Source organism: Scyliorhinus torazame, chromosome 8, assembly GCF_047496885.1.
Source record: "Scyliorhinus torazame isolate Kashiwa2021f chromosome 8, sScyTor2.1, whole genome shotgun sequence".
NCBI lineage: Eukaryota > Metazoa > Chordata > Chondrichthyes > Carcharhiniformes > Scyliorhinidae > Scyliorhinus > Scyliorhinus torazame.
Window position 1 is genome coordinate 221410102 of NC_092714.1, and position 13143 is coordinate 221423244.

Genomic DNA, 13143 nt, shown 5'->3' on the forward strand with positions numbered 1-13143 from the left:
TTCCCCTGGCGGATGTGGAGGGCCACTTAAATTACCGTTTGCTTTGTTGGGCTGTAATATCCCACTGGGTGGGAGTGGCCATAAAATCAAGACCAAAATGTCGAAAATCTTATACAGTGGTCTAACTGCCTGCATTTCTGGAGTCTCGACCTGAACATATAGGATAAGGCCTAATGTATTAATGAAACTGTTGGAAGTGAGACTATAGGATCCTTCTGGCCAAGAGCTCTTCTGAAAAGGTAAAATACGTTTCAGAAAACTGGCGGTGTCTAGTTCTTCAGGGCAGAAATGCTGAGGTGTTCAACAGATCATATGCCCAACAATGAGTGACTTAACACTTTATTTATCCAGTGTTAATGTTTCTCACAACTGTATAAAATTTAATGTTAAACTGCTAACAATGTTGTGTACAACAACAAAATGCTTAATTATTAACACTGAGGAAGAATATCAATGAGGCTAGTTTTGTTTTCGCAGTGAGTTTTGTATTAATAGCATAAATGACAGATTTAGTATTACCCGAGGACTCATGTTAATTGTTTTAAACTTTCCTTTTGGTTAATTTTATCCATCTTCAGCTTATTTCACACTACACATTCCATTTTCTGATGAAGAAAGCTTATGGGAAACCTTTTCCCATGGCCACTCTGCCTTGTAAGTATGAGAAAATAGTCCCGTATGCAATTAGCATCCCTCCACAAAATCATGAATGAATTTGGGAACTCAGCGGGGACAGAGAGAATGGGAGGGAAGGGGTCTGAATGTGTAGCATATCAGACCATGCCTGGTCTAACATGCTATACGGTTAACTTCCATCAAGTGTACACAGTGGTTCTATAATAACTTTCAAGTTCTTTTAACTCCATTGAATCTATTCAATTGCAGTAACTTCTTGTAATATTCAAAGCCAATATTCTAATTAAGACAATGATGAATTTTCAGGTGGAAATTAGTTTTGGGAGGAAGATGAATAAGTAAGCTCAGAATTTTGCTACAATGGAGAAGTTGTGGCGAAAATCTCAGAAATGGGTTGAAATTTTATGTCCTGTCCCGAACACGGCATTTTCTATTTCTGTAGGGGTGGAACTGGAGTCAGGCCAGGGTTCATGCATGCGTGGTTTATGGAGGTAGCTAGCCATGTGAATCATCAGCTGCTTACATGAAGTGGGATTTTGGCAGGCAGTAATGTGAAACCCCAAAAGTGCAGATCAGACCAAGAGTCTGAACGTAGTGGATTCATTTGGGTGGGCCCTTTGGAGATGTAAGGTACCCCTTTGGATGTTGTCCCAGGCAACCTTTGGCAGAGGTAAGGCTCCCTTTTGGCGAGGGAAAGCACCCTTTGGAAGAGCTAAGGCACCTTTTGGGATTGTTAAAGGTAAACATGATTGTGCGTAAAAAGTGGGTAAACTTATTGGAACTGCAAAGCTGTCAGGCAACTGTCAAAGAACTACAAAGCTGTCAAGTACCTATCAAACTGTCAATGAACTGTCAAACTCTCAAAGAGCTGTTAAAGGGTACTAGATGAGTTGGCATTGAGTGGGTAAGGACAAAGTGGTTGATAGGGTGCATGAGTTGGCATTAAGTTGGTATTGGGGCTATAAACGGCCATGGGGATGTGGGGGCATTGAGGATATAAGGAACAATGGGAGTTTTGTAGAGGGATATGTGTTGGCAAAGAGCGTATGAGGGGCTAGGCCTAGCATAACCTAGCATAGATGGACATGAATGCGGAATGAAGAATATGTGGGGGCTGGGGGGAGGGGTGGTGAGGGCTGTTTATTGTTTTAATCTTTATTTAAGTAACTTAGACAAAGTGCTGGAGCACAGAGGCAGGCCTTCTGTCCAGCCCACCTCCACATCCAACAGCTTCCACACTGGTTATGGGGCGTCGTCCGAATGCCAATCCAGTCTGCACCCCCTCCCGTCCCCCACTCCACCACCAAAACAAAAATATCAACTGTGGGTGACCATTTTTAACGGTTGGCTTTGCAGAAGCAGAAATTTCCACATCTTTGCGCAACCAACATGGGAGTGTAAAACTGGGCCGTAAGAGTCTAGCAAATTAAAGGACCCCTATCTTGGTTATGATGCATGTCTGGAACCTCCTTTGATGACATCAGCAGACTTTGCAGGTTGGGGGAGGTTCCCTACTTTACATTCTAATGGCGGGGTGTGTTGTGTTTGGTCTCTTGTACTTTATGATGAACTCATCAAACATTTTGATCTGTCCAAACCAAGATCCTTTTATTGTGACTCATGTGGTAAGATGACAATCTGATACAAAGAATGTTATCATGGAGTCTTGCTACACCTTCTGCTGACCCGTTACATGTACGCCTTATTACCCGCTATCTCATGTTCTGTAGGTGGCCAGATGAGCCCCTCTTTATATACAGGTTCCAGGTCACACAACCTTGGCCTTGAGATCACATGGTGTATCTGTACCACCACCTGCTGGTTGGAGGTCTTACACCATCCAACTATGATATGGCCAATAGGCATATCACCACAGGTTGAGGAGATGATCACAATGTACGGATGAAGAGAATTAGTGTGCTTCCCACTTTTTGCATGCTAGTGTGCTGATCATTTTCTGCCTGCTCTGCTGGCTAGAAGCAATGTGAAACTGCAAACCTCGCAGCCTGATTATAACTTCAGTAGAACTCAGAAGAGGCCTCCAGGCATGCAGTACACAGGCCCATCAGCATGTGAAAATGTCCTGGTGCTCATGAACCACCACTCCCAGTTATGGGCAAAAAGCTCCACTGCGTATGGATACCTTGGAAGAGGTGAAGGCTGGGGGAGTAAACCCTGACAAAAGATCCGAAGTGGGACGAGTGGAACTGATGTCTAAATATGTAATCAGTCTAGCAACCCCTGCCACCCAACTAGTGCTCTGCATTGCTATAGGTCCAACCTTGGGGAGGTTGAGAGAGGGAAAACGATTTTTGGGCATCCTCCGGTTTCCATAACTTTTTCCCATGCTTGTGCTACGGAGCAGACACTCCATTGTACTGCAGAACATTAACACAACACAGGATATGGTGAACCCGTGGTGCCCAGCAAAGTGCCAACCATCATCCCATGAGATGGAAGGTGGTCAGGTGAAGGCATCCTGCCCTCTGTAGGTATATTTCAGGTTCCTAAATGCTTCTGGAAGCCAGATATGTGGTGCACCGTGCCTGATCAAGACGCCCACATTCACCCTCAGTGGGGTATAGCTGCCTATGGAAAGGGTTTGCTTAATTGAAAAAACTTCCACACCATAAATCTCTGAGGATTTGAGCCTTAATCGACCAATAACGCACACATCTGTGCTCCTGTTTCGTTATCCACGTGTGCTAGATGGGCAAAGAATTTTCAACCTCAGTCGCACTAAATTGCTGAATTCACTCAGGATATCTTAAATCTAATCTACCCATTAGCAAACTGATGAGATTGGATTAGCTGCCTGCTTTACAGCCTACAACCGCCCGCCCCCCCCTCCCCGCTACTTTTGGGAATCATTGGTGGATTCATGTCTTGCTGTTCCATTTTGCAGGTAACGTTTCCATCAGTGGGCCACATTACTGGACCATATTACTAATGTTATTGTTTAAGACAGATATTATTGAAGTTGAAACACGTTTCAATTCTATTTTCCATGTAAAGCTGACCTGGACTGAATCCAGCTAAACCATACAAAGCACAAAGTCTGAGATAAAATTTCACATCAAATATTTTGCCAGTTCAACCCTGCATTTGTTGTAGAAAAAAAAGAGTTCTGTTCATGAATTAAACTTATCAATCAAAGTTCAGGGAACTTGACTTTGAATGCTGCTCTGTCTAATTTGAGCCTTTGAGCGAAGTCCATACAAACCATATAATCCCTACAGTGCAGAAGGAGATAATTTCGCCCATCGAGTCTTCGCCGACTCCTCGGAAGCACACTTTACCAAGGCCTTCTTCACCACCCGATCCCTGTAACTGGACCTGAGCCTGCGCGTCTTTGGACATTAAGGGGCAATTTATCATGACCAATCCACATAACCCGTACACCTTTGGGCTGTGGGAGGAAACTGGAGAACCCGGAGGAAAAACACGCAGACATGGGGAGAACGTGCAAACACCATCCAGATAGTCACCGAAGGCCGGAATCGAAGCCGTCCCTGGCACTTTGAGGCAGCAGTGCTAACCACTGTGCCACCAGGTATTCTATAAAATGGTGCAAAAATCCATTAACACCAGCATTCCAATGTTCATTTTGTTCATATGACATTTTGTAAATCTTCATAAAAACTTTCCAAACAACTGAATTAATCCAAAAATGCTACAAACCTGGTCATCCAGTGGTAACTCACAGAAAGCTGGGATGTATTTAGCCCACTCTACCAGGACCAAAAGCTGCTGTTTCATCGACTCGCACACGTCACTTATCACTGCAATCTTTTTAGACCTGATGTCGCTGTTTATGACTGAAACAGGAGAGGAAATCTGGAACAAAGAGACAGGAAGAAAATGGCCATTTAAAATCCCAAACTCAATTTATTCATTACTTTTGGATAAACAACATGTTACATTGAAATTAATTTGTGTTTTTCATGTGAAAACTTTCTGGTTACCTTATCCATAATCAATTAGAAGCGATAGCCACCTTTCGTCAGTTTAGGTTGCTTGAATGAGAAGTTTTAAATAGTATTAATAGGAATATCTAAATTGTTGTCTTTCTAAAAACATACTTAGTCCAAATTATGGACAGCCCAGATTTCAAAATTTTAAGGTGAAAATATTTTCATGGAAAAAATAAGAGAATGTTCGTGTGTGCCATAACAAGGAATTCTGCAAATTAACTCACATAAGTATCTGTTCTTGTATCTGCGTTAACGGATTGTTCATGACAAATAGGCATCCTCTCTAGTTTTGTCCCTGGGAGGAAACATGGCAGAGCTATTTGTTTTGAAGCTTATGCCACTGATTAAACTTCCTTAGATTCAGTTCAATCAATTCCCTCTCACAGGGATTGATATCAATCATAAATCTGGAACTTAATGAAGTCCAGACTAGAACCCAAGACTAGACCCCCCCCCAAATGGGGGCCAAGTGTAGCCAAATGTCTACATCACTCTGCGATAGGGACCTGGGGAGGAGGAGATAACTGCCATTGGTTATTGTTTCCCCTTGGTACCACCCTCTCAGACTTTAGAGACCGCATTTGGAACAGACAAAATTCCACTCAATACTGGCCTCCGTGCACATGGCGAGGTGACAGGATTCTGAGTGGTGGCTTAGCATTCCTGCCTTTATTGTTCTTCCAGACCTGGTTTTGAATAGCTGTTAAGGCTAAGCATTTGTTGGCTCCATTAATATGGGAAATTTCCTGGGCATTTCCTATCCATAACACAATATTGTCAGCAAATACGGTTATCAATCTCTTGCTGCCGGTCTAAATGTTAAATGAAGCTGTGCGACTTGTTGGGCAGCACAGTAGCACAGTGGTTAGCACTGTTGCTTCACAGCACCAGGGTGCCAGGTTCGATTACCGGCTTAGGTCACTGTCTGTGCGGAGTCTGCACGATCTCCCCGTGTCTGCGTGGGTTTTCCTCCGGGTGCTCCGGTTTCCTCCCACAAGTTCCGAAAGACGTGTTTGTTAGGTGAATTGGACATTTTGAATTCCCAGTTTACCCAAACAGGCGCCAGAGTGTGACGACTAGGGGATTTTCACAGTGACTTCATTGCAGTGTTAATGTAAGCCTTTTTGTGACACTAATAAAGATTATTATTATTAGTTCCTGTTTTTCAATTTCCAGATAATTTTTCAGAGCCAGTAAAACTGTTCAGCAGAAATTATGGACTTAGTACACTGTTAAAAACTCAGCTATACCTCGTTTAAAAAGATATATATATTTAAACAGTTTTTATAGTGAGACAAATCACGTAGAAAGGCAAGTTCTCATTTCAGAAATTTCCAGTCATTTGCAGTCAAGGGGAGATTCAACATTACATCCTGTGGGTAAGTACAGAATCATTGACAGCAAAGTCTGGATTTCCATATTTACAAAGAACAGTACAGCACAGGAACAGGCCCTTTGGCCCTCCAAACCTGCGCCGATCATTCAATGGCATTACTATTGCTGAATCCCCCACAATCAAAATCCTGGGGGTGACCATAGATCAGAAACTGAACTGGACTAGCCATATTAATACTGCGGCTACCAGAGCAGGTCAAAGGCTAGGAATCTTACGGCGAGTAACTCTCTTCCTGACCTCCCCAAAGCCTATCCACCATCTAACAAGGTACAAGTCAGGAGTGTAATGGAATACTCTCCACTTGCCTGGATGAGTGCAGCTCCAACAACACTCAAGAAGCTCAACACCATCCAGGAAAAAACAGCCCACTTGATTGCTCCCCCTTCCACAAACATTTAAACCCTCCACCACCGACGAACAGTGGCGACCGTGTGTACCATCTGCACTGAAGTAACTCACCAAGGTTCCTTAGGCAGCACCTTCCAAACCCACGACCGCTACCATCTGGAAGGACAAGAACAGCAGATACCTGGGAACCCCACCACCTCCCCCGGCAGCGTGTTCCAGGCACTCACCATCCTCTGCGTAAAACATATGCCTCACACATCTCCTCTGAACTTTTCCCCTTGCACTTTAAACCTACATCCCCTAGCAATTGACTTTTCCACCCTGGGAAAAAGTGTCTGACCCCCACTCTGTCCATGCCACTCATAATTTTGGAAATTTTGAGGTCACCCCTCAACCTCCGCCGATCCAGTAAAAAGAATCCAAGTTTACCCTGGGCACCCTTCTCCGTCTCACCAGCCGGTTAATGGCGTTTACCATTGTGGGCAGCCCCATGCCGTCGGGAAATCCCCAGGCATGGGTGCACTGCTGGCGCAACGGAGAATCCCACCAGCAAAAAATCCAGCATCCAATCTCTCCTCAAAGCTAATGGTGCATATGTGGACTTCAGAATGTGCTGTCAGTTTCAGAGGAGTATTGATGGTGAATGCTGATAGATATGCTGTCATTACCACTGAATAATCTACGCCAATAGGCTTGTCTTAAAGGGAAAACTTCCATTTTTAGACCTGTGGCATATATTACTGTTAAATGGAGAGCTATTATTTATCATATTTAGTCAGTCAATATGATTGAAAAGATCGAGTCAATCCCTTTCTTTTAGCAATTAGTACTTTGAACATTTCTGTTGTGGAAATATAATTTACACATTTCTGTTGTGGAAATATAATTTTGTTCAATCTTCTTAGCATGTATCAAGTAACAACGCAGAATCGCCGAGCAGAAACTTATAGCCAAGTTCTGCACACATGAACATGGCCTCAACCGGGACCATCACCCCCCACCATCTGGCCTGGTCTTGCAAAATCCTACCAACTGTCCTGGCTTGAGACAATTCACACCTCTTTAACCTGTGACCATCCCTCTCTCCAGTTGCTCCGTCTGGACCTGTAAAGACTTAATTACCTGCAAAGACTCACATTCAAAGTATTGTCTTGCTTCATTGACTTTGTCTATATATATGTTTCTGGAACCCACCTCTTCATTCATCTGAGGAAGGAGCAGTGCTCCGAAAGCTAATCATTCGAAACAAACCTGTTGGACTTTAACCTGGTGTTGTAAGACTTCTTACTGTATCAAGAAAGTTTTTAGGCTTAAAACATTGTGGCTGATGTAAAGTAAAAGAGGATCTGTGCTCTACAACAAATTAAAACTTTGTGGCATAATTAGAGTTTACAACAATTGAGATGGATTCCTCTTATTGCCTTTCAATTTCAAACATGGCCTGGCTGCTGCTACACGTTATATATCTTTCAAAAATGCATGATGTGTTTTAGGAAATGTTACAAGCACTCAAACGTCTCAGGCAAAACTTCATGTTCAAAAATCAATTTAGTGGTTAAGCAGTCAATTATTTAAGACTAACATAAATATGTTACACGTAAAAAATCTTTAAAAGAATCACAAGCTAGTGACCTCAGGAAATCATTTAAGTTGAATAATTATTTGCATGGTTGATCATATATCAATGCACACCAATGCACTGGAAAAAAGTCCATGATAGATTCTGCGAAAATTGTCAATTCCTATTCGTTTGTTAATGGACCAACATGTTCTCTGTTATTATTTTCAGTCTCCTACCCAATTCACAATATGTCAAAAGTATAAATCTGGGAATAAAAATGTGCCATTTATCTCGTAAGCAACGTCAGTTACTTATGAGGTAGAACCATTTAAGGCTAAACTGTCCCTGAAATAGCCCTTATCTGACTAAAACTGTCAGACCAGAGATGTGGGACCGTATTCTCCAATTGGCGACGCTGAAATTGCTTTCGGGGATCGGCCAGAGAACCCACATTTACACCGGAATAGAGGGCGGCGCCGTTTTTGCGATGCTCCGCCCCCTCAAAAACAACATATTCGGGGAGTACACCGCATGCTATATGGACGGCCTCAGGACCTCACCTGAGGCAGTCTCCCGTTGTTTCGCCGCCAAATGACCGAGTCCCCAATGGCGTCGCTCATGTGGGGGACCTCGAGTTGTGGCTGCGGACTGCGTCCAGCGCCGCCACAGTCGGGAGGGGGGCGAGCCATTCCATTGGCAGGGCGGGCTTTGACGGGGGATAGGGGGACTGGTGGGTAGTGGTCCAGGGGTGGTGAGGCTGGTTACAGGGGGGCAGTTTTTGGCAGGCCGGGTCTGCACTCAGCCCACGCCATGTTGCACGGTGCGGCCGCCGCATGCTGCCGCCGTGCGCATGCACAGCCACGGATCCGGCCATTCTGCTGCTGCACCCACAGGTAAAGCCGAAGGGTTTACGCTGCGCGGCTGCTAGCCCTCCACCGGGCAAAGGATCGGTGCGGGGAGGCGCCGACTTTCTGGTCATAAGACCAGACGGATCCTGCGGACATAGCCACAGAACCGGAGTGTTGGCCAAAATAGAGCTGAATAATCAAACAACCATCATTAAGAAGATCATAGTGACATTTGGTAAATGCTAATGAGCGAATACTTTTAAAGAGGCAAATTCCTTTTCTTCGTGGAGAGGTATAAATGATTTTATTGAATATTTGGAAAACTTGCAATTATCTGTTTTAATAATAATGTTATTATTATAATACTGGTGCTGCAGAAGTTGATGGTTGGCTAATTCAGCTGCAGGATCTGCAATGGCTACACTTAGGTCATTACTGTAATAAATGTTACTATCGGGATTTTTCAAACATTTTCTTTGATAACATTTCATTTTCTGCATATTTATTTTAGTATGGCTTTAATTAACACAGAGCCCCCATTAAATGATTGTTTTTAGATCTATATTACAGATGGGACTTGGAGAATACAAATAGAAAAATATGCAGAGAGAAAAGTGAATAATAAAAACAGGTCTGAATTATTGAAAACAGAAAGAGATAGAAATGGAGGTGGTAATGCAATGGTGTAACATGGATGCCATTGAGTAAGCTGCCTGTTATACATCTTGAATAATATTACTTTTTACTGCCATCATATTGATTTGCCATTATCCCAGAGAGAGAAAGAGAGCAAGAAACAAAATATTAAAATTGAATTATTTAAAGAACAAATGGGTGAAGAAAATATCATATGGAAAATAACGGATTGATTCATCTTTTGCTCATGGAGAGAATGGGATTCATCTAAAACTATTATCATTGCTTTTGATCAGAATGATTTTTCTATATTATCAGATCAACTATTCAGTATGGCTCTTGCTCCTATCATTGTTCTGTTGGCTTTACTTGTAAAAATCTATGTTCGTGGCACAATATTATTGAAACTGTGTTGGAGAAAGGGCTTATGTTTGCTCTGGTTAGTAAATCAAAGTTTTGACTACTTCAAATAAGTTTTGGCCTTATTTGTCAACTGCACCTTCAGTGCAACACTGAAGGAGCACTGTACAGTTGGAGGTGCCTACTTTGGGATAAGACATCTCAGGGTGATGTAAAAGGATCCCATGGCAGGGCAGCATGGTGGCACAGTGATTAGCATTGCTTCCTACGGCGCTGAGGACACGTGTTCGAATCCCGGCCCTGGGTCACTGTCCGTGTGGAGTTTGCACATTCTCCCCGTGTCTGCGTGGGTTTCACTCCCACAACCCAAAAGATGTACAGGGTAGGTGGATTGGCCAGACTAAATTGCCCCTTGATTGGAAAAACATAATTGGGTACTCTAAATTAAAAAACAAAAATCCCATGGCATTATTTCTAAGAAAAGCAGGGGAGTTATCCCTAAAGACCTAGCCAATGTCTATCTTTTAATCAAAATTGCAAAAACGGATTTTCTGGTCAAAATCACATTGCTGTTTGTTGGATCGTGCTGTGCACAAATTGGCTGCCCCAGTTCCCAACCATAAATACCATTTCTAAAACATTTACTTAATTGGCTGTAAAGTGCTTTGTAACATGTTGAGGTCTTGAAAGGTACTATATAAATGTAAATTAATTTTTCAAAGTACCATGGATAATTCATTCTACATGATATTTTATTTGTTAAAATAATTGAAACCTTAACTCTTATTACTGTACCTGGCGAGAAAGAACCTCTGCTTGTATGAGTGCATTAATTGAAGGCAAACTGCTGTCCTCATAGCTTGACCGCCTCGTGCTTATTCTGTCTCTTTCATTCTGCACAGCTAAAATGAAGATGATTTGTTCAGAAAACTCGTGTTTCACAGACATTCATTGTAAATAGCATTGTAAGAGCAATTAAACAGACAAGATCTCAAAGTATTCAGATCTAAAAATCAACTGTTTGGCGTTAGAAGTCATTAATTTATTATTGAATTTAAAGACAAGATCAAGTTGAGTATCATATTGAGCATCAAACAAATATGTTGGTAGAACTGAATAGTTTATAACACTTCTAATACACTGCAGTGAAACACCTAGGGTGTGATTTGAGGAAAAAAAACAGAGTCCCATTTTGGGCGCGCATAATAGGGTGTTTTCTCGGTACCTGCTACCCCGAGAATGACCCCCACTGACTCTGCATTTCTTTTGACTTCTGTGGGGGTCGCCCCGCCGAGGTCGTGCTTACCTCAGAAAGAGATCGGGGCACCATTTTCAAATGCCACCCCAATCTCTTGACTCCCCTCGACATTCCCACCATGGCATCTGGGTTTCCCCACTGCCCCAACATATTTTGAGGGGTCCTGAAGCCCGCCCCCTCACCTCAACTCTTAAGGGCACCCCAGACCCGTTCCCTGGTATGGGCAACCAGGCACTTTGGCACTGCCAGCCTGGCATCCTAGCAGTTCCCCTGCCAGCCTGGCAGTGCAACTGAGACACCCTGGCAGTGCCAGGTTGACACTGTCAGCATACCCAGGTGGCAGGACCAAGGTGTCAGGTTGGTAGTTGCAAGGTGCCCAGGTGCCAGCAGGAGTCCCAGTGAACCACCAGGCCAGAGCCCGACCACCCAGGTGCCATTATGTCGAGACCATGTTGGTGTGGACCAGTACTAAACGGTGCCATGGCGAGGTTTCCCAGGCATGGCAGGTGATTCCTGGGTCTCCGGATAATCAAGTACAGACATAATTAAATGAGCCATTCTGGACCTCGCCTAGCGAGAGTGAGATCTAGATCGCGATGTCTTGTGAGATCTCATTTGATCTTGTGAGGCGAGGCCTCTTGTGACATAAAATGGCCTCATCGCGCCATCAAATCAGGTGCGACAAGGTCATTATATCTGAATGACCTCTGTAGAAGTTTTCTCAGATAGTTTATATAAACAGCTTCCTCATCCTCGCTGGCTGTGGCCTGTTGAGTATACATCAAATGGCCTGTCTGTGGCTTATATGGTGAAAGTCTGAGTTTGAATGTCACTTAATCACAAATTGAAAAAAAAGCTCTGGTCCTCCATGTAAATGCTTTATGAATGATCCTAAAGTTCACGGAGCAATGTTCACCATGAGTATAGGTCGAAAACTAGTGGTTCTGAATTACCTCCACATTACATAGCCGGCAAATTGGCGAATAATTGAGGCTGAACGTTCTTTAATCTGTCTCAACATGATAAGGGCGAGACTTCCACCCACCCCCCAATTCTATCACCTCGGTTCAGTTTCTTAGGCTGGACATTCTGATAGAATTCCTGCCAGTGGGAGCCTGTGGGAGGCCCTGATAAAAAAGATTGAGCAGTGCCACAGATGGATTGATGCTGCCAAGGGTTAGATGGTCACTTAGAGGAGCTTGCAGGCTGCAGCAAGTCATCTATGGAAGCCCTTGGTTCTAGAGGAGACTTTCGGAAGATAGGCATTCAGGCCAAATTAGAGAGAGGCAAAACTGCTCCCTGCATCGGGAAACTAGTCCTCTCACAGGAAAAGATACCTCCTATTTGAAACGCTGGTGAGGAATTAGGCGAACCGGGTTCGTGGAGACTTTTTTCCAATGCACTAAAGGATGTTTGTGTTTGATTCGTTCGAAACAGTTTCCTTCATCGGGAAACTTTGAGACATCCTTGAAGGTCTCTCGGTAATTACCAGCAGGAACATAGAACATACAGTGCAGAAGGAGGCCATTCGGCCCATCGAGTCTGCACCGACCCACTTAAGCCCTCACTTCCACCCTATCCCCGTAATCCCAATAGCCCCTCCTAAACCTTTAGGTCACTAAGCACAATTTATCATGGCCAATCCACCTAACCTGCATGACTTTGGACTGTGGGAGGAAACCCACACAGACACGGGGAGAACGTGCATACTCCGCACAGACAGTGACCCAGCGGGGAATCGAACCTGGGACCCTGGTGCTGTGAAGCCACAGTGCTACCCACTTGTGCTACCGTGCTGCCCCATAGGAAAAGACGTCATCTGGCATGCTTGGGAAGCAGAATTGAGAAATATAGATTGAAAATAAATCAGTTGTGATTCTGGACAGTGCTGATATTTTCATGGGGTGAACAGACAAAGCAGAGCCATGGCAGTTCCGGCAGACGAGAAGGTAGAGAAACTTAGATTTGGTCAGATAAGTGACAGTATCCCAATGTTTTTACTGCTACCCTACCCAATTTGGAGCGGGCTGGTGGAGGACAATCCAGGTCTTCCTGCTTGTTTTCATTTGGGGTGAGATATTTAAGGCTGTCAGTACCCATTGAATCATAACCAGCCTGAGTCATTG

At 43.7% G+C, this 13143-nt stretch overlaps 1 protein-coding gene across 2 annotated transcripts in view; it reads right to left on the bottom strand.

Annotated features, from left to right (window-relative positions):
- hnf4a (hepatocyte nuclear factor 4, alpha) overlaps window positions 1–13143 on the bottom strand; it is a 285470-nt gene that overhangs the window by 21938 nt on the left and 250389 nt on the right. For both annotated transcript variants that reach the window (XM_072514802.1, XM_072514801.1), the window contains exons 4-5: window positions 10555–10661; window positions 4318–4473 (exon numbers count right to left, since the gene is read on the bottom strand). In XM_072514802.1, the coding sequence (XP_072370903.1) occupies window positions 4318–4473; window positions 10555–10661 (263 nt within the window). The remainder of the gene's footprint in view (window positions 1–4317; window positions 4474–10554; window positions 10662–13143) is intronic.